The sequence below is a fragment of the Vombatus ursinus genome, unplaced genomic scaffold (genome assembly GCF_900497805.2).
Source record: "Vombatus ursinus unplaced genomic scaffold, bare-nosed wombat genome assembly UNPS02000749.1, whole genome shotgun sequence".
NCBI lineage: Eukaryota > Metazoa > Chordata > Mammalia > Diprotodontia > Vombatidae > Vombatus > Vombatus ursinus.
The window spans coordinates 12,069,760-12,096,148 of record NW_020940527.1 but is presented as its reverse complement, the minus strand read 5'-3'; the positions used below and the strand labels follow the sequence as shown (position 1 = coordinate 12,096,148).

General features: G+C 41.1%; 1 protein-coding gene across 1 annotated transcript in view; it reads right to left on the bottom strand.

Annotated features, from left to right (window-relative positions):
* LOC114042653 (heparan-alpha-glucosaminide N-acetyltransferase-like) overlaps positions 1-26,389 on the bottom strand; it is a 354,161-nt gene that overhangs the window by 30,821 nt on the left and 296,951 nt on the right. Inside the window, exon 15 of the mRNA XM_027861344.1 lies at positions 9,583-9,660. Coding sequence (XP_027717145.1) covers positions 9,583-9,660 — 78 coding nt within the window. The remainder of the gene's footprint in view (positions 1-9,582; positions 9,661-26,389) is intronic.

The window sequence follows — 26,389 nt, the reverse complement described above, 5'->3', positions numbered from 1 at the left end:
GTAAGCAATGGGCGGGAGAACACTCTAAGATTCTGTAGTGTTAGTGAGCTATAAAGATGTAGCCTTAGGAGAAGCCAGTGCATGTGGACTGATGCTTGCCAAAACCACTAGTTCAGTGGCTTGTGAGTGACACCACTTAATGGTCAAATTATATGCAATATATTTTTTGCTGGTTGATTTTATGTAGGCATGAAGAAAGCAGGATATTAATCAAGTGTGGGTTTCTTTGTTATGATATCGATCACCTCAATTGTTACTTGGGAAAATCACAAAGCTCCTACTACTGTCACAGAAACAATGTGTGAGTTTATCTCTATATACTGTATAACCACAGCTGCCTAGTCCACCAGTAAGGTGAGAATGGAGAGTGAGGGAAGGGAGAGACTTGAGAATATACTTTCTATGGGGATTGATGACCACATGGAAACCCACAAGTATGACTATGGTAAGCAGCTGGAGGTTTTGGGGGGAAGTCATCTTATTTGGCAAGATAAAATTTGTGCAAAGTGTACTCTGATATTTCAATGATCCCATGCCATCATTGATACAAACCCCTCCTCTTCTAGCTTCTCTTCATGTGTTGTCTTCCTTAATTGGAATGTAAGCTTCTTGAGGGCAGTGACTGTTTTCCTTGTTTACCTTTATATCTCCAACACTTAGCACAATTTCTTGAATACAATGTGAACTAAATAAATACTTTTCACTTGCTCATTTGATATGACAATAAGATTCCAGCAATAGTACAGGTTACAATCTACCCACATTATATCATTTTGTGTAACTCTTGTCCATGTCCTCCAATAAATTCTCCACAAGGGGTGGAGGGCCTACTTCTAGATCTCTTGACATTATGCTGGTATGAGTGTAAAAGAGGAGCTGTCCATTTGGTATACTTCACTCTCTTTAAATGACTGGCCCAACTCCTTTTTTTTATTTTACATCTTTTTGATGTTATCTCTTACTCTATTTTTTGCATTAAATTAATATACTACATGGCCTGTGTCCAACATGACTTTGGATGATACACAATTTTAATTCTTTAGAGATTACAGTATTGCATGACTTGTAGCACTATAATATCATCAGAAGAATATTGATGTTTAAAAGATAGGGGTTTCTTTCAGAGAGAAGCTCTAGAACTTTTCTATAAATTACTTAAAGTCTCGTTGATTTTTAAATATCTATACTTTATTTTTAGAAAAAAATAGTTAACTTTGCTGGAAAATTATTTTAGGATTGAGTCAACATAAGGTCACAGATCTATCAAAGTATCAAAGCTTTTTAATTTTGTCATATTCCAGCTTCTTCTGTCACTCCTTTTGCTATAGAAAAGTCTTGCAAAATTCAAATTAGAAATTTCTATACATAATGTTTTTCCTCCTGACCCCTTTATTTTCATCTCACTGTTTCTATCTTTGCCATTGTAGTTTGAATTCTAATATTGTATCTTCATGAGATGAATTTGAGGTTTTTCCCTTTTACTAACTTCTGAAATCTTTTTTTTTGCAAGCTAGCCTTAATTTTCAACGCTTCTGGGAGATTTTCTTGCATAAATTTCTGATATAGAGTGGTCAGATTGTTTTCTTCACAGTTTTCTGGAAGCCTAATACTTCTCATATTTCCCACTCCTTGATCTGCACTCCAGATCTGTCACTTTTATCTGCATTGCTTCCAATTCTTTTTCCAGTTGAATTAATTTCTGGGCTCATTTTTCTGCTTCCTCTGTTCCTTATGCTATTTTGTCCTCCAGTAAAGCAATTCTACTTTTCATCACTTCATGTTTTTAATGCATATTTTTAAACTGCTGAGTTTCTTCATCATCTCATCCCAAGATTCCTTAGCTTTTTTCAGTTTCTTTTTTATTTCCTCTTGTGATTTTTTTGGCTACCTCCTTCTGTATGTTTAATATCCTTTTTTCTATATCTTGAGAAGTATTTTGTGTTTCTGATCATAATGTTGATGTTTCAGTGATTTTTTTCTAGTTTTTTTAAACTTCTGATGTTTTTAATCCATAGTGTTTCTTCATTGTGTTGGGTTTTTTTAACTTTTTCATTATTTTCATGTTTTAAAAATTATTTTTCAAAGACCTATGATTGGACTGTACGTTGCCATTATTAAAAGATATGATAAGGGGGGGTAAGCTCCTTTTTTGACTCCCCATTCTACTATCTTCCTGGAAGTTCTGGTTAACTTTTCACTAGTGTGATGTGTAGCCTCATTTACTCTTTTCTTCATCATATCCCTTCTGCTTAGACCTTCTTGGAATAGCTCTTTCTAGTTAATATATTTTTACTCAGGAATAAATCCTCTACCCGACCCCCTGGATAGTATTCCAGGAGAAGCTCTTACTAATATAAAGGCCAATGCTAAAAGTCCTCCTTTCCAGAACTCTGATTCCATTTTCAGGATAAGACAATCCCCCCAAAACAGACTAATGAAGAGGACAAAATAATAATGAATAAATTATAATAATGGCTAGTACTTGTATAGCACTTCACGCTTTGCAAAGTGTTTTACAAATATTATTTGATTTGATCCCCACAGCAACCCTAGAAAGTAGTTGCCATTTTTTTCCATTTTGCAGATGAGGAAACTGAGGCAGACAGAGATTAAGTGACTTGCTCAGGTTTACACAGCTAGCAAGAGTCTGAGGCCAGGTAGGTCTCCTGACTCCATGTCCAGTGCTCTGTTCACTGCATCACCTAGCTACCTCTATGTATTAGTTGCCTACTATGTACCAAGTACTATACTAGGTGCTGAGACTACAATGACAAAAATAAGCTACTATCTGCCTATGAGGAGTTTATAATCTAATAGGTGAAGACACTCACTCTCTCTCTCTCTCTCTCTCTCTCTATATATATATATATATATATATGTGTGTGTGTGTGTGTGTGTGTGTGTGTGTGTGTATGTATATATAAATAATACACACGCATACAAATGTGTGTATACATATATACATGTGTGTATGTGTGTATGTATGTATGTATAGAGGGAAAGAAGTTTTGGTTTGGAGGCAGCTAGGTGGTGCTGTGAATAGAGCACAGGCTCTGGAGTCAGGAGGACCTGAGTTCAAATCTGGTCTCAGACACATAACACTTACTAGCTGTGTGACTCTGGCCAAATCACTTAACCCCACTTGCCTAAAAAAAAAAAGTTTTGGTTTGGCAAGTCACAGAAAGGATAAGTTGGTACCATAGGGCAATTATAGTGTTGATTTCAGAAACTGTTTACAAAGTAAGAGGTGGAAAAAGAGTGACAGAGAGAACCCATGCACCACAGATGGCAAGATTCCTGGATCCTCAGGGTGAACAACTTGATGGGATCTGAGGCATGGACTGGGGCTGGTTTGATGTAGTGAGCTTGTACTCATTCATTCACTCAGCAAACAAGATAGCTCTGCCCCTGGGTAGAGGTCCAAAGCAGAATAGATTAGTTCCCCCACAGAGTAGGGATGTAGCATCTAGTGGTCCAGACAGTATCATAGGGTACTTTTCCAGGTAAGGAGAAAGGGTAAACATCAGGGCAAATGGCAAGATGCCCTAGGTGGATGAGGTTATTAATTATTATTATTATCTTATATTTATAGATTACTTTGAGAGACAGCCTGGAATAGTGGATAAAGAGCTAGCCTTAGAGTCAGGAAGACCTGAAGTCAAGTCCTGCCTCTGACACATACTAACTATATGACCTTGGGTGAATTAAACCTTTTAGTACCTAAAGCCACTCTCTAAGACATTAAGTAGAAGAGCGGGAGCTAACCTGGAGCTAACCTGTATTATTACAGGGTTATAGTGCTTTAAGGTCTGTAGAGCACTTTATATACATTATCCTGTCTAGTTATCTCATCTAGCCATTTTGTCAGATAAGCAAACTGGTTATTATGATTCCCATTTTATAGATGAAGAAACTAAGGGTCAGTCAGTGTTCACCCAACTAGAAAGTACTGACAGTAGAATTTGAATCCAGGTCTCTCCTCACTTCATTCTTTGAACTCTACCATGATCCTGCTCTGTTAAAAGAATTTCAGGCCCAAGGAGCAGACTGAGTAAGTATTTGGTAGTGGAGATATGGTTACCTTTACAATCCCTAGGATCATTACAGTTATGCAGTAACTTAGCCCATCCAAGTCCTGACGAGCTGTTTATTGCCTTTGGACTCAGCTTTCCTACCCTCTGTTTTCCTCTGTCATTTGTCCAATCATTTTTTGGCTGTTAAATAAATGCATACTTTGAACTCATTTTCCTGGATCAGGCTTGGAATGAAGGAGAAAGAGCATTGAGCTTTTGGTCAGGAAAACACGAGTTCAAATCTTAGTTCTGGCCTTTATCAGCTGTGTGAACATGGGCACGTCAGGAAATCTCTCTGGGCCTCGATTTCCATATTGAAATGGAGATAATAATGCCCGTAGCTGGGATGCCTACCTCCCAGCTTTGCTGTGAGGCTCAAATGAGAATGTATATAAAGTACTTTACAGACTTTAAGGTACTACATAAATGTCAGTAATTATTAGGATGCTCACTGCTCTTACGTGTTTCTTCCCTGTCCACATTGCAAAGCTTTTCACATTCACTCATTTGTGCTAATTCCTCATGCTCAATTCCCTGTACTGCCTCGAATTCTGCTATCTACCCAGTTCATTATCAGATAGTGCATTCCCCTGGTCATTAATAAAAATGTTAAATGAGACCAGCCCTCACACTCCTCCCTCTGGAACCCCATTAGATACCTTCTCTAACTCATTAGGCTGTTATCCATCATTAACCTCTGTTTATGGTTTGGTCAGTCAGGTTTTCAATCTGTTCTCCTCGCCTGTGGACTTTAACACATTCTCATTAACCTTGCTGTAGCTGGCTGCAGTGCCATATTTCCTAGCTCCTCAGGGGACATGGCCCAGGAAGGGTAGCATGGCTTTCAGTATTGAGACCACAGACTTCCCCAGAGGAGTCATCAGAGCCCTAAATATTGCTGGCTTCTTGGGGAAGCAGGAAAGAAGAATAAGACGTTGATCTGAGAAAAGATATTTGTAAAAAGAGGGGAGTAGTGAGTAAGAGCACTTACTAAGGCAAAAAGGAAGGAGTAAGATGTGGAATATAAAGTGACAAACCCAAGCTCTTGTGTGAGAGAAAAAACTATATCTCTTATCATGTTTATGGGGGGCCAATGATATGTTTATTTTGTAATTTCCTAAGGGGAAAGTGTTTTTTTTTCTGATATATTTTGCTAAGGAGCTGACCCAGAATTTAAACTTTCCTGCTATGTCCATTAGGGCTTGTTACAATGTACCCTCCCATTTCCCAATTCCATAATCTCTGAGGACTGCCCTGTAAGCTCTGAAGTCCTCCCAGCCAATGACTTTCAATAGCTTGTGAACTTTGGAGGGAAGAGGAAGAAATGATGAAAAACATACCAGGAAGGTGGGTGTTTTTCAGCTGGCATGATAGAAGAAGCACTACACTAGTCATCAGAAGGCTTGGCTCCTAACTCTGATGGTGTCACTAGCTCACCATGGGACTCACAACAAGCCACTTGGCCTCTCTGGGCCTCAGTTTCCTCTTGCGTAAAATGAAGAACTTGTCACCCCTCTGACGCTTTCCTGCACTAGGATTCTGTGATTGCATATGTACCCCACATTTAAACATATTCATAAGCTTCCATTCCTAGGTGGGACCCTCATACTTCCCTAGCTAGCCTCAAACTGAAATCTATCTATTGGGTTATTGACAATTTTGATCAACTTCTACTTAGAAAAGTCACTTTTGGGGTTAGCATTGACATCACTTTCAGCCACTGGTTCAATTTTCTAGTTCTGTTAATTAAAAATATTGATCCTGCCCTTCTTTCAAGGACCAATTCAAGGCCTGCCCTCTTTCAGAGAAGCCTCTATCACTGCCCCAGCCCAGACTGAAGTAACTTCTTTCTCTAAAAACGATAATAATAACAGCTAACATTAGAGCAGCACTTTAAGGTTTACAAAACACTTTGCATAAATTATCTCATTTGACCTGAACTTTTGTAGTACTTATCATTTGTACCATTAGGAGAATCTTAGAGTTGGCAGAGACCTTAGTGGTCAATTAGTGCAATGTCTTATTCAGAGTCTGAATGCCCCCTGCTTGATCACTTTCAGAGGATTGCATGATTTAGCTGATTCCATTTTCAGACAGTTGTTAGGAAATTTGTCCTTATATTGAATTGAAACCTATGTCTGTGTAATTTCCATCCATTGACTCTAATTGGGCCTTCTGGGGCAAAACAAAATTAATCTAATCTCTCCGTCTCCATGGCATACAGATTTGAAAATAGCTATCACATCCCCATACTGCCTAGGTCTTCTTTTCTCCAGTTCCTTCAGATCATTTTTATGTAATTGGGTTTTGAATCTTGTTATGTTGATTTTGTCACTGTCTTCTTTGTATCCATGATGCCTACAAAAGTGTATGTCATTCAGTAGGTACTTAATAAATGATTATTGATTGATGTTCTTCCAAATATTTAGCTCCAAATGTGAAGAACCAAACATAATATTCTAGATGTGGTCTCACCAGAGCAGAGCACAGTGGGGCTATCACAAACTTTGTACTGAATAATATTAATCAACAAATATTTATAAGCACCTCCCATGTGACAAATATTGTACATTATGCTTCTATGAATGCAGACAATATCAAATTATCCTTTCTGGTTAATAACCCCTCCAAAGCCTAACTTGCTTTCCATGTTATAAAGTAGGGAGGGCAATGGACAATTGCAAAGAAAAAGGAGAGAGAGACAGAGAGAGAGGGAGAGACACACAGAGAAAGTCAGAGACAGAGAGACAAATAGAGACATAGAGAGACAGGCAGAGATAGCCAGAGAAGGAGGAGAGAAGAAGAAGAAGAAGGAGGAGGAGGAGGAGGAGGAGGAGGAGAACAACAACAGCAGCAGCAGCAGCAAGAAAAGGAGAAGAAAAGAAGTAGAAGACAGGAAGAAGAAGAAGAAGAAGAAGAAGAAGAAGAAGAAGAAGAAGAAGAAGAAGAAGGAGGAGGAGGAGGAGGAGGAGGAGGAGAAGAACAGCAGCAGCAGCAGCAGCAGCAAGAAAAGGAGAAGAAAAGAAGTAGAAGACAGGAAGAAGATGATGAAGAAGAATGGGAGGACGAGGAGCTGAGAATGATCATGAGTTGGTGGTCCAGGGCAGGGATTCACCAAACAAAAGAGACTACTACCCTAGCTTTGAAAGCCTGGCAGATACCTTGAACTTAGGCCAATTGGATTCTAGTGACAGCATGGATTAATTTAACACTCCAACCAGTGCTCATATGAATCTTAACAATAGACTGGGGTTGGAGGAAGAGAGAAGCATAAGACAACAGGCCGGCAATATTCAAAACTTGTGTGGTCATCAACTAGACATAGAGGGTGTTCCTTTGTGCTTTGGCACCATAAGGAGGCAAGATACACCGGAACTGGGCAGCTAGGTGGTGCCGTGGATACAGTGCTGGGCCTGGAGTCAAAAAGACCAGAAAGACCAGAGTTCAAATTTGACCTCAGACACATATTGGCTGTACGGCCCTGAGTAAATCACTTAACCTCTGGAGAAGGAAATGGCAAACCATTACAGTATCTTTGCCAAGAAAACGCTGTGGACAGTTGGTCCACAGGGACAGGAAGAGACAGACATGACTGAATAACAACAAACATGCCAGAACAGGTCAGAAATACCAATATCCTACTTGCCAGGAAGGCTTCTGCATCAATAACTGACCAGTAGAGTGGGCAAATCATAAGTACTGATGAAGAGGATTGAAGAAGACTGATGGGCATTTTTAGAGAATGTGACAAACAAGTCCAAACCCTACAGAAATACTTTTTGAATAAGCAGACAAAACTTTACCGAGTAACGGTAAATGCTGATGACAGGTATATGCCACTGGATTTGCTACATGTAAACAAAAGTGGTTGGTTTGACTCTGAATGGAGTCCATGAACTGTCTGATATCAAAGACTGGAATAAATCCCCTACCCCCATCCTAGTGACATCCTCATGAACCCAGCCAAAAACGTGTTCATCAAGAAACTCCAAACAAAAGGCTAAGTCATGTAGATTTGTTCATGAAAACAGAGGCAGTGTAGGACCAGGTCATTGCCACTGAAAACCCTAGAAGGGTTACCCATAAAAAGTCTGGACTTAGTGACAAATGTAGATTATGTGAGGAAATAGTGGGTCTGGAAATATCTAGTGTCCTGCTGACTAGAATTATATACCAGAAACTCACTATCTTTCATAGACTGATGGACAGCAATTACCCAAATTCCAAATATAGACCTCAAAATACCCTGGACAACTCAACTGATAAAATGTCCTGGAATTAGACCATTATCATAGACCACGCTGTTGGCCATAATCATTCAGACATAATATCGATTCATTTCAAACAACAATAACAAAAATAATTTGAGAACAACATTTTAAACAGATGTAGACACTGGACACACTCTATGTCCGAGTTACACGGAATAAAAAACTCACGAAATACAGGTATCTAGCTTGTTGTTCAGTTGTGTCTGACTCCATAACCTCATTCAGCGTTTTCTTGGCAAAGATACTGGAGTGGTTTGCCATTTCCTTCTCCAGCTTATTTTACAGATGAGGAAATTGAGGTAAACAGGATTAAGTGACTTGCTCAGGGTCACACAGCTAGTAAGTGTCTGAGGCCAGATTTGAACTCAAATCTTCCTGACTCCAGGGCCGGTGCTCTATCCACTGCACCACCCAGTTGCCCAGACATCTGGCAAAGGAGATCAAAACCATGCGGGAGTAGGAAAAAGTGCATATCAACCTTGCTGTCCTGTTTGCTACTGGAAATATTCTAAGGATGCTTTCAGGGAGCCTATAGGGCAGGAGCTTACACCTTAATATTTATGTTCAGCTACAAAAAGCAGTTATTTTATCCACCTGTGCAATGGGCTTACAATATTGAAAATAAAGGAATAATTACAGGATGATGACTGGGCCCAGAGTCATATCTATCTGAATCCCACTGAAAAAGATGAGAATAAGATAATAATAATAGTAATAATGATAATAACAATTGCTACTGACATTTACATAGCTTTTTAAAATTTACAAAGCACTTCCATACACAATCTCGTTGGGTCCTCATACCTTATAACGGAGGTGTAATTATTATCACTTTACATGTGGGGAAACTGAGCTCTGGAGAAGGTAAATCACTTGGCCGTGGTCTAATAGTAAGTTTTAGAGGCCAAATTTTAACTTAGACCTTCCTGACTCCAGCCCAGTACTCTCAGCATTGTGCACACTACCCCTATTTGCCTTGCAGCCTCTGTTCAGTGAGAGAATACCCCAGAGAGAATTCTCAGCGGCCTCTGATAATAGCCGTCAGATCAGAGCAGGCAAGGCCTCACCAATTTCAATAGACATCTCGGCTCTGAATTCTTGGAAACAGGGAGGGCCCCTCTTTCCCTCTAAAGCCAGCATGATGTACAGGGCAAGAACAGTGGCCATTATAAGTAATGCAACCTGGCATCTCTGCTAATTCTGTTATTTTCTACAGCATCAGGCTTCATGCCACTCACCAGCAAAACGGACCAGATGAGAAATCTCTTCAGGATACTCCATGGCTTAGTGTGGTACATTAGGATAATCCTTCCAGCCTGTTAATTGGAGGAAAACAAGGGGTGGGGGTGGAGAGAAAGAGAGAAATGGGTATTAGCAGACTTCTTTTTTCCCAAACAAAATGCTTCCTGTCTGGGCTAGTTCTGAGGCTGATTTGTGAGAGGAAGCTGGAGGAGAGACTCAACGCCTGTCAAAGGGTTTCCTAAAAGGATAAGGGACTGGGTAGGGAACACCCAGGTGAGGAGACTCTCTCTACCAATGAAGATCAGCACTTTCTTTTGCAACTTACAGACATAGAGAACTGCCTAACGCATTGCAAGGTAAAGTGATCTATTCAGTTTTACACATCCACTATGGGTCAGACACTTACTAGCTGTGTGATCCTGGGCAAGTCACTTAACCCTGCTTGCCTCAGTTTCCTCATCTGTAAAATGAGCTGGAGAGGGAAATGGCAAATCACTCTGATACCTTTGCCAAGAAAACCCCAAATAGGGTCACAAAGAGTTGGACATAACTGAACAACAACTCGGCACTGTCCTCTCAGTTTGCTGACTGTCCAGTGTCCTTAGAGGTACAATGTTATATAAGTTATAACTTTGAAGTTTTAAGTGTATGCAGCGTTCTTGACTTTCAGGAACTTACCATCAGGGGAGTTGTTAAGAGTTCTGGTGGGCATGGCCTGAGGTAATTGGGACAAATATAGCCTAGGAGCTTCATAAAATCATAAGACCTTAGGTTCAAAGCTGGAAGGATTGTATAATCCATCATCCTTGTTTTACAATTGAGGAAAGTCAGGCCCAGAGGCCTGTCCAAGGTATTTTCCCATAGATAGTGAGTGGCAGAGTAAACCTCGGGTCTGAATTCAGCTATTTTGACTCCAAATCCTATATTCTTTTCATTGCACCATACTTGTATTTCTCATCTGTGCCTTCATTATAACTTGTAACAGAGGGGCCCATTCTTATGGGTGAAATAGGTGGCAGCCTACTATAAAATGTCTCCCTTTGCCTGTCTGTCATGAAACTTGAAATTCCTCACCCTTAGAGTCATTGGTGGTTAAAACATCACCTGAATTTTACTGTTAAAGATGGCACCTTAGAAGGGTCATGTTGGCCCATTAGCTTCCATGATCACTTTAGCACGGATGAGTTTATCAGATTAGTGATCTGTCACCAAGCAGAGAGCTGGACCCTAAGGGAACAGAACAAACGGGAGGAAGGGGGAAAGGAAAGGTCTGTATCAGGGAGGTCTGAAGGGGGAAGGCAGGCCTGGATGAGGCTCTGTGGTGAATATGAGGGTTCTAGGAAGCTGGGCTCAACCGGAGACTGGGCATCTGGCTAGAAGAGGGAGAGACCTTTGGAGCGTCAATCAAGCCTACTTCACAATTCTGCCTAGCACCAAATCTACCTGCCTGATCTGACCTCAGTCAGTCAGGGTGCTGACTGACTTTGGCAGGTGGGAAAGTCAATTTTGGGATACCCAGAGGCAAGAAACATCAAGCCATCCCAAGTCCTGGCAACACGGCAGAGAACAAGCCATCCCTAAGCTCCATGGCAGCTCTCCAGAAACTAGGAGAGCCTTAGCAGCTAGATCAGGAGAGTCACAACAAGGGGATAGAATGGGCCCCTCCATGCTTGGATCGACAGAACTTAGCTTTGAGGAAAGCAATGAATGGAATTAAGATTCTGAGATGGAATCAATCTGATTTCAGATTGCTTGACATATATTATCTCATTTGAGCCCCACAACAACACTATGATGGAGATGTTTGTATCGGTTCCATCCCAAAGATGAGGAAACTGAGACTGAGCGAAGTTAAGTGGTTTGCCCAGAGTGACACAGCTACTACGTCTCTGAGGCAGGATTTTAAATCAGGTCTTCCTGTCTCCAGGTCCAGCATTCTATTGCACCCATTGTTGTTGTCGTTGTTTAGTCATTTCAGTTGTCTCCGATTCTTCATGACCCCTTTTTGGGGTTTTCTTGGCTAGGATACTGGAATGGTTTGCCATTTCCTTCTCCAGTTCATTTTACAAATGAGGAACTGAGGCAAACAGGGTTAAGTGACTTGCCCAAGGTTACACAGCTAGTAAGCGTCTGAGGCCAGATTTGAACTCAGGTCTTCTTGACTCTGGGCCACTTAGCTGCCCATTTCACCAATTAGCTGCCTTTAATGATACTTTGGGACCATTTAGTGACAGGAAGAAGGAAAAAGGAAGGGAACATGTATTTTCTAAGTGTGTTCTAGGCACTATGGTAAGTACTTTACAGATATCATTTCATTTGATTCTCACGGTACTCTGAGGTAGGTGCTGTTGTCCCCATTTTACAGTTGAGGTAACTGAGGCAGGCAAAGATTAAGTGACTTGCCCAGGGTCACATAGCTAACTAGGTGTCTGAGGACAGATTTGAACTCAGGTCTTCCTGACTCCAGGTCCAGAACTTTATCCAAAGCATCACCTAACTGCCTGATGGAATGTAAAAATACTTACAGTCAATTATAGTCAATAAGCATTTATTAAGCACTTATTATCTGCAATGTAAAGCACACTGGATACCATGAGAAGATCAGAGTTTGCATACCAAATCTGCTATTTACGAGCTGTATGACTCTGAGCAGGTTATTTTACTTGACTGACATTTCCTCTTCTCTCCCTTCCCCCCTCCTCCCAGTGTAATTAGCAGTGGCTTACCCAGCACTGGAATTCATGTTTGTATTTATAATGAGTGTGCTAATACTTTTACAATCAACCACACTGGACTGTTGAGTTGAAAGCATTTTCTAAAACAAAGTGCCTCATTAATGTGAAAAATTTAATTGGATAGGCAAAAAAAAAAATGGATGGGCATTTCTATCCAAGAGATGGAATCTGAAGCCCTCTAAAGGCACAGAAATTGACCATCAGAAGAGAATCCTGCATTTCTGGCACTGATGGGGAATTGATAGCCTGCCTGGAATCGTGGGAATTCAATCAGTCTGTCCTGAAGACTTTGTCTGACACACCTGGGGTTGAAGGTGATGAGCGAGGTAAATAGGCAGGCAGAAGAGGGAGTTGTGAAGATCTCATAGCCTTCTCCTTTCTCAGAAAAGGTTGTCCCTATAGATATGGATAAGACAGGTTGGGGGTCTGCAGTCTCCCTATTACTTCCTCTTATAGATTCCAGATCCTTGCATTGGCTCACCTTCCCTCTTCCTTCTCTTAGAGACAGCTGTTAGCAAATCACTGAAAACCTCATAGTGTAACAGAAGGCAAACAACTGAATTAGACTGGGATAAGAATGGTAATGTGAAGCCTCGGGTATAGAGAGAACAGAGTTACAGCAAGCCCCATCCTTTCCCAAAATCAGAATTCTCTTCCACCACTTCCATACCCCACGGTGGAGTCTCATAGCTCTACTCATTCTCCTGCAGCCTTCATAAACCTTCTCTTTCTAAGTATGGTCGGAGGAGGAAAAGGGCTTGGTCTCTCACTGCAGAATAGTCACATAGGATCTGAGTGGATGGCAGAAGGTTTTGTGATTCTCAGGCACAGCCGTTTAGTGAATACATACTCAAGACTGGTCTTGTCTAGCTGTTCTTTGATGGTCCCAGAAGTTGTAGCTCTTCCATGTATATCCTAAATTTGAACATTATTTTTGGTGATGGAAGGGCAAAGTCTCATGGGCAGTCAGATTCCAGGAAAGCAAAGAAAAACTCATGATGTTCACAAATTGAGACTGGAGGTAGTATGGCTGCCAGTGTGTTCTAGCAGCATGCATCCAATAATCTCCTTCCCTCTTCCTTTCCATCTCATTCACTTAGCAAGCATTTACTAAGTTCATCTATGTTCCTGGCACTGCGCTATTGTCTAGATTCACAAAGAAAGGCAAAAAATAGTCTCTTTACTCAAGGAGCTCACATTCTAATAAGGAAGACAACATATAAATAACTAGCTGCATACAAGATATATACATATATACACATACACATATATATGTATGTTAGATGGAAGGCAATCTCAGAGGGGGAGGCGATAGGAGCTGGGAAAACTGGGAGAGGCCTTAAAGGCCTTGGAAAAACTGAGTTTGATAGAGTCTTGACCGTGCCTGCCTCTCTTGTCACTCCTGCTTGGCTGAACGATCTGGCATGCCACCAAAGCCATACCAGAAATGTCCATTAGTGGTAGTTATTAGTAAAACATCAATCAGAGACTCCAGGGTCAGTTCCCTAAACCCATGCGCAGCTAAATCTGAATTGGGCAGAGGGGTGAGAAGGGAGGACAATGATTTTAGAGGCCAAGAAGATGTGAGCTTCTGCAGCAAGAAAGTGTGCTTCCTTCCCTTGCTTTCTTCCCCCTCTAAGAAGGCCTCGAATGCTGGAGATATCCCTTCTGCAGCTGAAGGAAGAAAGAATGGATGCAGGCAAGACTGGCTTGGGCTGGGGCTCCTCCCAGCAGGAATCTTCCCCTACCCCAGCTGCCAAGAATGGTTCCCTGATAGTTTAAGACAAAAGAGGAAGGGAGCCTCCTGGGACACATGAAAGGCTCTCTCCCCCAAGGAGCAGAGAAAAGAGACAAAGGTCAGTGGCAAACAATTAACACATTTCTCAATTACACCTCGATGAAAGCCTTCCCCCTTCTGAGCTATAAAAATAGATTAACTAATTGGCTCAAGCTCGTTCCCTCCTGGTCCACAGAGAGGGGTTTGAAAAACTAAGAGAGAGAGGGAGAGAGTCAGAGGAGGAGGGGCAAAGACTGTCTGGAAGTAATGTCTTGGGGAGGGAGGGGGACAGGGGCAGAGAGTGTGCACAGACCTCAGTGATCCGCTGCCCCCTTCTCTTTCATTCCCTTATGCTCGGGGTGCAGCCTGCCTCTTGCTTCTTTCTCCAAAGGGTCCTTCTGGCTCTTTTACACATTTTGGTTGTCATTCATTCAACAAACACCTACTAAGTGTCTGGCAGGTGCCAGGTGCTATGGGGGATCCGGGGAAAATGAGACCTGGTCTTCGCCCTTGTTGTTTGTCTTTCATTTTCAAAGAGGACCAATGACACCATAAGGTGAAGTCTTGACTCACATGGGACCAGAGCTGCTCTACACACAGGCAAAGGTGGGCAACAATTCACAACTTACCACAGCATCATTCAGTAACGACTCTCAGAGTTCACAGGAGTGTAATCCTTGGTTGGCACAAGGGCTTCCTGACTTTAGATAGTCAATCAACAAGTAGGCATTCTGGGGATATACAAAAAGGCAAAAACATGGACCCTGCCCTGGAGGAGCTCACATTTTAATGGAGGAGATGACATGTTAATATCTACTACAATCTTAGAATCCTACACTGCTCCTGTTGGAACAGAGCTAACAGTTCATTACTCCAACCCTATCATTTTATGGATTAAAAACAACTGAGATTCAATGAAGGGAAGTGACTTGTAGAAAGTCATCATCATGAGTTCATCATGAAGTCAGGACAAGAATCCAGATACCCCAGGTTCTCCATCCCGAGCTCTGAAGTGGTAGAGTAGAGACAAATATTTTCAGTCTCTCAATCATCTCTTGGATAATCTGTCCACCTGAAGCCATGGAACAGAAACTGTCCCACCCCCATCCAGGGTGGTGGGTGGAGTGGAAGACTGTAGCAAGAGGTCTTTGAATTAAGAGTGATCCACAGACCTCCCTCCATCCTCAATGGAGAGCCTACCAGCCTTCCACATCTGCCCATGCTGATCAGGGGCACACTTTGCTGAACAATTAACAGGCATTTATGCTATACGTTAAGAACACAAGACAAACAAAACCATCTTTCTCAAGGAGCCCACATTCTAATAGGATCTGAGGTTATTATTAGACAACATCACTGGCATACTTCTAATCCAGAGATGACCATTTGAGGTAAGGGGAGAGGGAGCTGAGATTTTTTGAGAACTTCTAGTCTTGGTAAGGCTTGGATTGTGTACAAATGAGAATTTGTAGCCCCTACTATTTTTTCTTAGTGGTCCAGAGAGATGGATGAAAGATGTAATGCTTTCACTTTGACATAGAATGAATGCAGGCACATAGGAACGACAAAGGCTGAAGTGGATGGCTCATATTATACACAGAGGAAAACAGTCTGGCCCAGGAATCCTAACACGGCCTGGATTTTTACTAGAATTGACCAAATATCGTTGATTGATGTCACTGTTTCTTGTCCTTTTGTCCATACAAGAGAGCAGCCTCAAGCCCCATGGAAATGGACATGGTATCATCGGCTACACCTCATGGAAAGTCCCCTCCAATTTTTTTTCTCATTTCCCTAGTTCTCCGTTGGCTGAGTTTTTGAAAGAAAGCCAAAGTCAAATCCTGCTACGCTGATCAGCAGCAGCTGGAATATGCCAGAAGAAATCTGAAAAATCTGCCTTTGTCTTATGGGGCTTCCCATCACTAAGTGACCTCAGGCATCTCTGTTTAGCATCTCTGCTTCTGCCCAGCAAGACCGACTCAACCTCTGTGAATATACAACCTCCTAGGAGAGGAGGAGGGGAGGATCCTCCAAACTCCGAGCAGAAAAACTCAGATGCAATGCTGGTTCAAACTTGCTGAGGGAAAGAGCCACCTCTCTTCCCCAAGCCTGGGCAGGAGAGAAAGTCCAGTAAAAAGGCCACCTGCCGGGTGATATCAGCCTCCTGATAAGAAGCGGGCTTCCTTGTGGCTCTGTCAATGAAGCAAATGACAGGGAGGGAGAGGTCACAAGCACTGGTTAGCTACGGAAAACACACGGGGGGAGCAGGTCAAAGACAGGCTATTTTTTGTAGCAAACTCTTTGGTTTCCAGGAGTCAGAATCATCCTCAGTTGCTGCTATTTTTTCCCCCTTTTCCCTCTGGTCTTGTTTTTTTGTTTTTGTTTTTTTCTTTTCCTCCCAGACACTTCTCCATGGACAGCCAAGCAAACACGACTTTTTGAGCTTCCAGGAAACACCCAGCCTTAGCAGCAAGAGATTGTTCTTCATTCCTTTTCCACTTGCACATCATGTTCAGCGCTTGTCACACCCTTTGGGGACTTGGGGAAGGGCTTAGCTGTTGTCTGGATCCCCACAACAACCCGGCAGGAGCATTAGTATATGACTGCTGTCCTTTACCAAAGCCCAAAGTGTGGGATGAAATATCTCACCTACTGGGATAGTAAAAAGATTATTGGAGTGAGTATATGGGTCTGGAAGCTCCCTCTGTCCTTTACTCAGATCCCCCAGGCAAATCACTTAATCTCTGTCTCTTGGTTTCAGCATCAATATAAGGATGGAGTTTGGAGTAGCTGACCTGTAAGGTTCCTTTCAGTTTGAAAACTGTGATCCCATGTTGCTGGGTTTGTAATCAGAGGACCTGAGTTCAAATCTTGTGTAATCACTTATACTTTGAGGTAGCTAAATGACACAATGGATAGAAGTCTTAGGCCAGGGCACAGGAAGACCTGAGTTTAAATCCTGCCTCAGATATTTCCTGGCCAGGTGACCCTGGGCAAGTCTTTTAAACTAAGCCTCAGTTTCCCCATTTTTAAAACAGGGATAATAATAGCAACCACCTCATAGGGTTGTTGTGATGATCAAATGAGATAATATATGTAAAACACCTTTCAAACCTTAAAGTGCTATAAATGCTAGTCATTATTATTATTATCATCATTATTAATTATTACCTATGTGACTGAGCAACTCATTTAACCCCTCTGAAACTTGGTTTCCTCATCTCTAAAGTGAGGGGTTTGATTTAGATGGTCTCTATTGATCCAATATATATAAATGTAAATATATATATATATACATATACAGAAGTGTACATAAACATATAGACATATATGTCTATGTTTGTGTACATAAATGTATGTGTATATATGTATGCATATGTATGTGTGTATATATACACATATGTAATGTGTGACCTATTACCAGGTAACACAATCCATGTCCCTGGACCTCTAGCTCTGAGCCACCTTGCCCCTCCTCAGAGCTTTGGGTATACACTCACCCCATTTAGGTCTAGTCACATGCCCCTGAATTACAACAGAGGAAGGGGGAAGGCCTTCCATTGTCTAGCCTTCATTTACTCAGCCTCAGACTGTCTTAACCAGGAAATGTCACACCTTATACCCTTCAGCCAGGATAGCTGGAATCTGTCAGTAGATGTTCAGAGCTCTAGGTGTTAGGACTTGGCTAAGAGAGGAGGTCCTGGCTGGGTGATGAGAGGCAGGCTCTGCTCCAGGCAGAGAATCTTTGAATGTTTTCCAGTAGACATCTAGAAACACCACTGCAGGTTTAATCAAATCAAAACCAATGCCTTTGTGGTTTCATTAAACCTCCCATTCCCATCTTCCCACTCCCCAAAAGAGACATCTGGTTTATGATCTTGTAATTCCACAGTTCTCCTCCCATCTGACTTAGAAAAGCTCATGGACACACCAGAGAGAAGACGATTGGATTTGGGTCTCTGGGAGCACTTCTGTGGAGCTGTCAAATAGTTCAGATCTTCAGTTGAGGACTAACTGCTACTTGGCAAGACTTGGTATTCTAGTCTCCTCTTACTGACTTACTGACTTCCTCTGTGATCCCAGACACAATTGGTCTAAACCTTTTCCTCTTTCTTCAAGCCCTCCGATCCACTCTCAGCTCCCAACAAAGAACTTAGCTTCCTGCTTCCCTAAGAAGATCATCAGGACATGGGTTTGAGGCTGGAAGGGATCTTAGAGGTCATCTAACAGTATCCCCCATTTTACAGATAAGGAAACTGAGGACCAGGGTAAGGAAGTGGGGAAACACTAGTCCTACATCTCATTTGTTCCTCATAACAACCTGTGAGGCAGGTACTATTATTATCCTCATTTTACAGATGAGGAAATCGAGGCTCATGGTGATTAACTTGCCCAGAATCACCCAGCTAGTATTAGAGGGAGACCTGAGTCCACATCTTCTTGACTCTAGGCCCATTGCTTTTTCTACCACACCATGGGACCTCCATCTTTTATTGTTTTCTTTCTGACAACTTCAATATCTTCTTCTTTTCTCGTTGCTTCCCTTCAGTCAACCAGCATGCTTGGACCTCCCTATCTTAAGAAACTTTCCCTAGAGCTTGCTGCCCCTTCAAGCTACCAACAAGTTTCTCTCCATCAGAGCTGTAACTAGGAATTCTTGCACTCACGCTATCTAATAAAAAACCCACCGTTGGCAGAACAAGGCAGGGGAGATGAGTGAAACATCCTGGGATACTGTCCACTGTTCATGGGGGAGGGATCCAGGGGACGGACGGAGCTCAGTTCAGCCTACACTCTGCTCACTTTGTATTTCAATGAATTATCCATGCAAATTTATCCTTGACTAAATTCAGTAATCTAGAACACAGGTGAGATCACCTCACACACCCCCACACCCCACACCCTCCCTTAGTGATGGCCCTGCTTTCTATGCCTTCACTAACAAAATCCTCAAAAAAAAAAGCATCTTACATTTGCTCCACTTACTTAGCATTCACTCACTCTTCACCCCTTGCAAACTGGCTTCTCTTCTCACTATTCTAACAGTGTTCTGTCAATGATAATGACTTGATGGTTCAGTGGGTAGAGCACTGGGCCTAGAGTCAAGAAGACCTGAGTTCAAATCCAGTCCCAGACACTTACTAGCTATGTGACCCTGGGTGAGTCATTTAACACTGTTTGCCTCAGTTTCCTCATCTGTAAAATAAGCTAAGAAGGAAATGGCAAATCAGTATCTTTGCCGAGAAAATCCCAAATAGGGTCATGAAGAGTCAGATATGACTGAACAACGATTGTCTTTTTTCTGGTCCTTAGCTACCTTAATTCCTTATTTCCCTTGATATTGTTGACCTTTCCTCCCAAGTGGAAACCACCTCCTCCTCTGGCTTCTGTGAGACTGTATCTGGATGAATAAGTTGTAGGTGTAATATCTTTATCATAGATACTTAGAAGGAAAAATTTAAATTTAAATCAAAAGATCTGATTTGAATCAAGATTGTGTGTTCACTATTTCAAATTCCCATGTTATCCCTGCCTGTCATGATGCCTTTTTGAGGTCTGGGAAATATAGTAACAATAATAACTGATGTTTATGTAATTCACACCACATAACAAAAAGCACACCCTTGATTGAACAAGGCAAGGGATATGCATGAGACACCCTAAGATACTGTATGCAAAGAGCTTTACACATGTGGTCTCAAGGTAGTGTACAATGAGTCCTGTGAAGTTTGTATGTATGACAATTATAGCTGAGGAAAAGACATTTAGGAGTTCAGTAGCTTGTCCAAAGGTCATCCACATAATTAGGGTCAGGATCTGAACCCAAGTGTTCCTAATTCAAAGTACACTTAACAACAACATTGTAGAGGAAAAGAACTTTAAAGACTTAAGAACTCTGGTTAGCACGGTGATCAGCCATTCCAGTGGACCAGTGGTGAAGAATGCTACCTACCTCTGATGGTAAGATGGTAGACTAAATATACAGAATGAGGCACAATTTTGGACGTGGCCAATATGAGAATTTGTTTTACTTGATTATGAATGCTTGATATGAGTTCTGTTTCTATTTTTCAAGAGGAAGGAAGAGGCGGATAGAAACAAAATAAATGCTAGTTAATTGAAAACAAATTTTAATGTCTAGCCACAAGCCATTTTCAAAGGAAAATCCAGGCTATTGACAACCATATGAAAAAAATACTACACATTACCAATAGATAAAGGCAAATTAAATCATCCCTGATGTTCTACCTTATACCCATCAGATTAACAAAAATGACAAATGAAGACAAAAATTGGAGGGGCTGTGGGAAAAGCAGGTACGTTATTGCATTGTTGACGGAGTTGTAGATTGGTATTGTGGAAAGCAATTGGAAATATGTCTCAGAAGTCAATAAACTGTGCATACTCTTTTTTTTAAATTTTTTAGGCAATTGGGGTTAAATGACTTGCCCAAGGTCACACAGCTTGCCCAGTGTCAAGTGTTTGATCTGAGGCTGGATTTGAACCCTCCTGACTTCAGGGCCGGTGGTCTATCCACTGCACCACCTAGCTGCCCCTCTGTGCATACTCTTTGACCCAGCAATGTGACTACTAGGACTATATCCCAAAGGAATCAAAGAAAAAGGAAAATGACCCATTTATAATAGCTTTTAGTAATGGCAAGGAACTAAGAATTAAAGGGTGCCTATCAATTGGCAAAGGATGGACAACTTGTGGTATATGGATGTAACAGAATATTATTATGCTATCAAAACGATTAGAAGGACAGTTTCAGAGAAACCTTGGTAGCCTCATAAGAACTGATGCAAGGTGATATGAGTAGAACAAGGAGAACAATTTATACAATAACAGCAACATTGTAAAGAAAAACAACTTTGAAAGACTTAAGAACTTTTGTCATAAAAATGCCTAACCATGATTCCAGAGAACTTATCATGAAGCCTGGTATCTACCTCCTGATAGAGAGGGCATGAACTCAAGTTGCATAATGAATTATGTGCATTTGGACAAGGTCAGTGGGGGAGTTTGTTTTGCTTGACTATGTATATATCTTACAAGGGTTTTATACTTTTTTTTATTTCCAGTGGGAGTTGGGAGATGAGAGAATGGATGGTGTTAGGGATAGGGTTTCCCCTAAAAAAAATGAAGAGAGACTATAAGAAATCACAGAGAAGCAGGGAAACTTTGAGCTGGAAGGAAATGGCAAACCACTCCAGTATCTTTGCCAAGGACAGGCACATGGGGTCACAGAGAGTTGGACATAACTGAAACAGCATACTCAGAATAGGACAACATAATCAGAAGCAGGGTAGCACAATGAAAGCATCAAAAGCTTAAGCATCAGGAAACCTGGATTCCAATCCCAGCTCTGATCACCATCTCATCATGACACTTTGGGCAAGTCACAGGATCTCCTATTGGTGTAAATATAATGGCACACATCTGAAGGACCAGACCTGTGATCCTCACCAAGATAGAGAAATCCTTGGGTTGAAAGTACCTCTGACAATACAGGCCGGCACCATCCCCTGTAACTTAAAGTCTTCAAGAATCTTGGCATGGGGATGGAATGGGGTGATAAGTCGCTGGCCCAGGGTCACAAAGCCTGTGCATGTCAGAGGGAGGACTTGTACACACACAGGTCTTCCTCATTCCAAGGCCAGCTCTCTATCCAATATGTTTTTGGTCAGTTGTTTTTTGGTCATGTCTGATTCTTCGTGACCCCATTTGGGTTTTTCTTGGCAAAGATACTGGAGTGGTTTGCCATTTCCTTCTCCAGTTCATTTTACAAATGAGGAAACTGAGGCAAACAGGGTTAAGTGACTTGCCTAGGGTCACACAGTTAGTATCTGAGGTTGGATTAGAAATTGGATCTTTCTGACTCCAGGCACAGCACTCCATCTACTGCACCACCTAGCTGCCCCTAGAACCCCCATTTTATAGTTGTGGAAATCAAGACTTATAGACAAGAAGTGATATTCAACTACAGTCACACAACTTTGCATTGGACCCTAGCTTTTCTGCTTCCAGGTCCAATACTACTATACCACACTGCTTTCCAGTGCAATTGGTGGCCTGGGATTAAAAGTACCTGTCCTATCTGTTCCAGTGTTGTGAGAATAAAATGTATAGAAGGGTGCTAAATTAGTAGAATTTTCTAAATATACTACTCAGGAGTAGATTTTCAGGTTGCCCAAATACCACCATAAATGGAGGGTCCTAAGGCTTTGAGAAGGAAACCCTTTTGTTCTTAGCCCAGTTAAGAGACTTCCAAAATACTCATGTAATAAAGTATCCTTTCCTTGACCAGCTGTGTGACTTCAAACTAGCGACATAGCCTCTCTGAACCTTGTTTCCACGTCTTTAAAAGAAAGGCATTTAATTAGTGGATCTGGGAGGTCCCTTCCTGCTCTAATGTCCATGATTCTATAACGCAGTAATATAGTATCTTCATTTTCACTGACATTCACTGAGTCTGTCTCCCCTCTCACTTGGCTTTTGTATACCCCTAGCTCATCAGAAACTGGGCCCATTCCCCTGTCACATGCAGCTGTTGGCATTGGAGCTCTGTGCCCTTGGGTGCTCAACCAAGAACTCTCGTCGAATTAGGGAGCAATCTCAGAGATGAAAAATGCTTTCAGCCATTCAGAATGGGGGTAAATGAGTTAAGGAAGGCCCATGCCAGACTCCTTATCTGCTGCCATTCTTTTGCAAAGGGCATTTAGTCACTAATGTCATTTGTAGCTGATGAGATTCAAAATGAGCCATCTCTGAGGTTCCAGGGAGTAGTGAAGTTTATCAGCATTGCTCCCCCACGTCCTCTTGGCTTTATCGCTATTCAGCAGTGCTTTGGGTTTGGGTTTGGTTGGTTTTCTGCTGGAAGAAGGAAAAGGTTGACAAGCCAAGGAAGACCCTTTGCAAACAAGTAGAGGCAGGGTACAGCCAAAGATAGCAGTGCTTCTAATGGCCTGGGAGCAAAATATAGTTCCAATTAGAGAACTAGAGCTGCAAGGTATCATAGAGACCAGCAAGTCTAGACCCCCATTTTATAGATGAGGACCAGAGAAGTTAAGCAGTTCCTCCAGGTTCACATAGTAAGGCTCAGAGGCAATATTTGAACCCAGGTTATCCTGACTCCGGAGCTCTATCCACTGACCTATACTGCCTTAATGAATAAGGTCCAAAGGTCCAACACCTCTATGCTCCTGTGGTGGTTGATTTAAGGAGGCCAAGTTAAGTGCTAAGCTCAGGAGCACAACACAATTGCCCTCTGGCAGCCTCACACTCCAAGGAGCCCAAGGTCTACCTCTGACAGGGGCATCAAAGAATATCATGATAGTTCCTTTCCAGTATATTAAATACTGAAAGTATTTAATACTAATTAAATTAATTGAAATTAATTTAATTAATCAAACAAATTAATCATACAAATTAAATACTAAAAGTATTTAATATACATAGTAGGTACTTAAAAAATGCTTGTTGATTTGATTTGACTGGGAGAGGGAGGATTACTGCTTCAGATACTTATGAGCTGTGTGACCCTGGATGAGTCACTTAACTTCTTCTCTCAGTCTCAGCTTTCTCATCTGTAAAATGAGGATGATAATAGTACTTACACCCCAGGGTTGTTGTTGAGAGGATCACATGATATGATATTTGTAAAGTGCTTTGCAAACTTAAACCCTATGAAATGCTAGTTATATGATGATGATGATGATGATTAACTCATGGATAACCTCTAACTCTTGGGGCAGCTAGGTGGTACAGTGGAGAGAGCACCAAGCCTAAAGTCAGGAAGACTTGAGTTCAGATCCAGTCTGAGACACGTACTAGTTGTGTGACCCTGGGCAAGTCACTTAACCCTTTTTGCCTCAATTTCCTCATCTGTCAAATGAACTGGAGAAGGAAATAGCAAACCACTCTAGTACTTTTGCCAAGAAAACCCCAAATGGGGTCACAGTCAGATGCAACTGAAATGACTGAACAACATCAAAATGAATAACCAATGTGCTCTACTGGTTTTTGTGCAATGCCAAGAGGAAGGAGGAAGGCCCTCAGAATGTTGGATGGACCACCTCAGGGAGAACACAAGCAAGGGTCTCACAAGGTGGGCAAACATGGATCCATTGCAATGTGTAAAGGAGGGAATGCTCACATTGATGAGATTACAGATCCATTTGAGTATTTAGGTTTAATGAGGGGTTCTAGAAATGTTAAGGGATTATTTTAGCATTTAATATAGTTTGGGACAATTCTAATCGCTAAAAATTGTTTTCTTTTATCAAATCAAAATTCCCCTCTTCTGTATGACAGTTTTACACATACTTGAAGACAACTATCCTGGTTCCTTCAAATCTCTTCCAGGCCAAATAGCCTCGGTTCTTACCTATGGCCCAGTCTCAAGGTCTTTCACTCATCCAGTCAAGTCAAATTCACAAGAATTTATTAAGTGCCTATTATGTTCCAAGCACCATGCTAAGTACTGATACAAAGAAAGACAAAAACTAACCCTATCCTCAAGGAGATCACAATTTTTTTTTCTTTTTAAAAAATATTTTATTTTTTCCAATTACATGTAAACATTTTTAGACATTCATTTTTAAAAATTGTGAGTTCCAAATTCTCTCCCTCCCTGCCTCCCTTCCTTTTTTCCCTCCCCTCCTTGAGATGTCAAGCAATCTGATATAGATTATACACATGCAGCCATACAAAATGTATCTCCATATTAGCCATTTATGAAAGAAAACACAGACCAAAAAAACCAAGAAAAATTAAAAAAGTAAAAGAAAAGTTTGCTTCAATCTGCTTTCAGATTCCATTAGTTATTTCTTTGGTGGTGGATAACATTTTTCATCATGAATCTTTGGAATTGTCTTGGATCATTGTATTTCTGAGAATAGCCAAGTCTTTCACAGTTGATCATTGCACAATAGTGTTGTCACTGTGTACAATGTTAAGGAGATCACAATTTAATGGATGCTCTGTTGATGGTCTGTCTAGTTTTACTTCTCTCATCTTGTACTTAGGAAGTTTACTTTCTGAACCCAGGTGAAGGACTTTTACATTTATTTCTACAATATTGTATCATATATCTTAAAATCGCAGATATCTTAAAATCAGATATCTTAAAATCTTAAAATCAGAGAGGCAGTGTGGTGAAGGGATAAAGAGCTGGCTTTGAAAATAGGAAGATCTCCTATACATGACACATACTGGGGGAGTGACCCTGGGGGAGTTTCTTAACCTCTCCATGAACTAGGCAATTCTCTGTTACAACAAGTTAAAGAGATGGTGCTGATCTGCACCAGGAGAAGGAGTTTCCTCACCTGGGAGTTTCCTCTAAGTATAGAATCACAGGTTCAATCCTTATCCCTATATACCATATTATAAGATTCAGCCCCAAATTCTAGGCTGTCAGGTTTATGATTTCACTGATGTATATTCTTCTTCTGTCAATGCATTCACAAGTCTTTAGCATGGGCTTTCTTAACCTGGGATCCATGGATAAATTTCCAGGGATCCAGGAACTTGGATGGGAGAAAATAATTACACCTTTATTTCAATACAATCAGTTTCCTTTGTAATCCTATGTAATATTATTTCATGAATTAAAAATATTATTCTGTTGGAAATCGAAGGGATGCCCACCAATTGGAAATGGCTAAATAAGATGTCACATGCTTGTGATGGAATATTATTGTGTTACAAGAAACACACAGGATGACAAAACAGGATGACTTCAGAAAAACCTTGAAAGACTTACATGAACTGATGCAAAGTGAAGTGAACAGAACCAGGAGAGCATCGTACACAGTAACAGCAACATTCTACAATGAAGAACTGTGCATGACTTAGCTATTTTCAGCAATACAATGATCCAAGACAGTCCCAAAGGACATATGATGCATATTGTCTGCTTCCAGAGAAAGACCTGATATTGTTTGAATACAGACCAAAGCATACTATTTTTCACTTTCTTTCATTCTTTTGTTCGAGTCTTCTTGTACCAAATGACTAATTTGGAAATGTTTTACATGATTGCATATGTATAACCTGGAGGGCAGAGGAGAGGGAAGAAAAGAGGGATAGAATTTGGAACTCGAAACAAAAAAAAACCCAAATATTAAATAATTGTTTTTATATGTAATTGGGGAAAAAAACATAGATTAGAAAAAAAAATATTATTCTGTGACAGGGTCCATAGGCTTTACCAGACTTATAAATGGTTCTATGACATAATAAAAGATTAAGAACCTCTGTTAGCAGATAGCAATTCATGAACTGTTT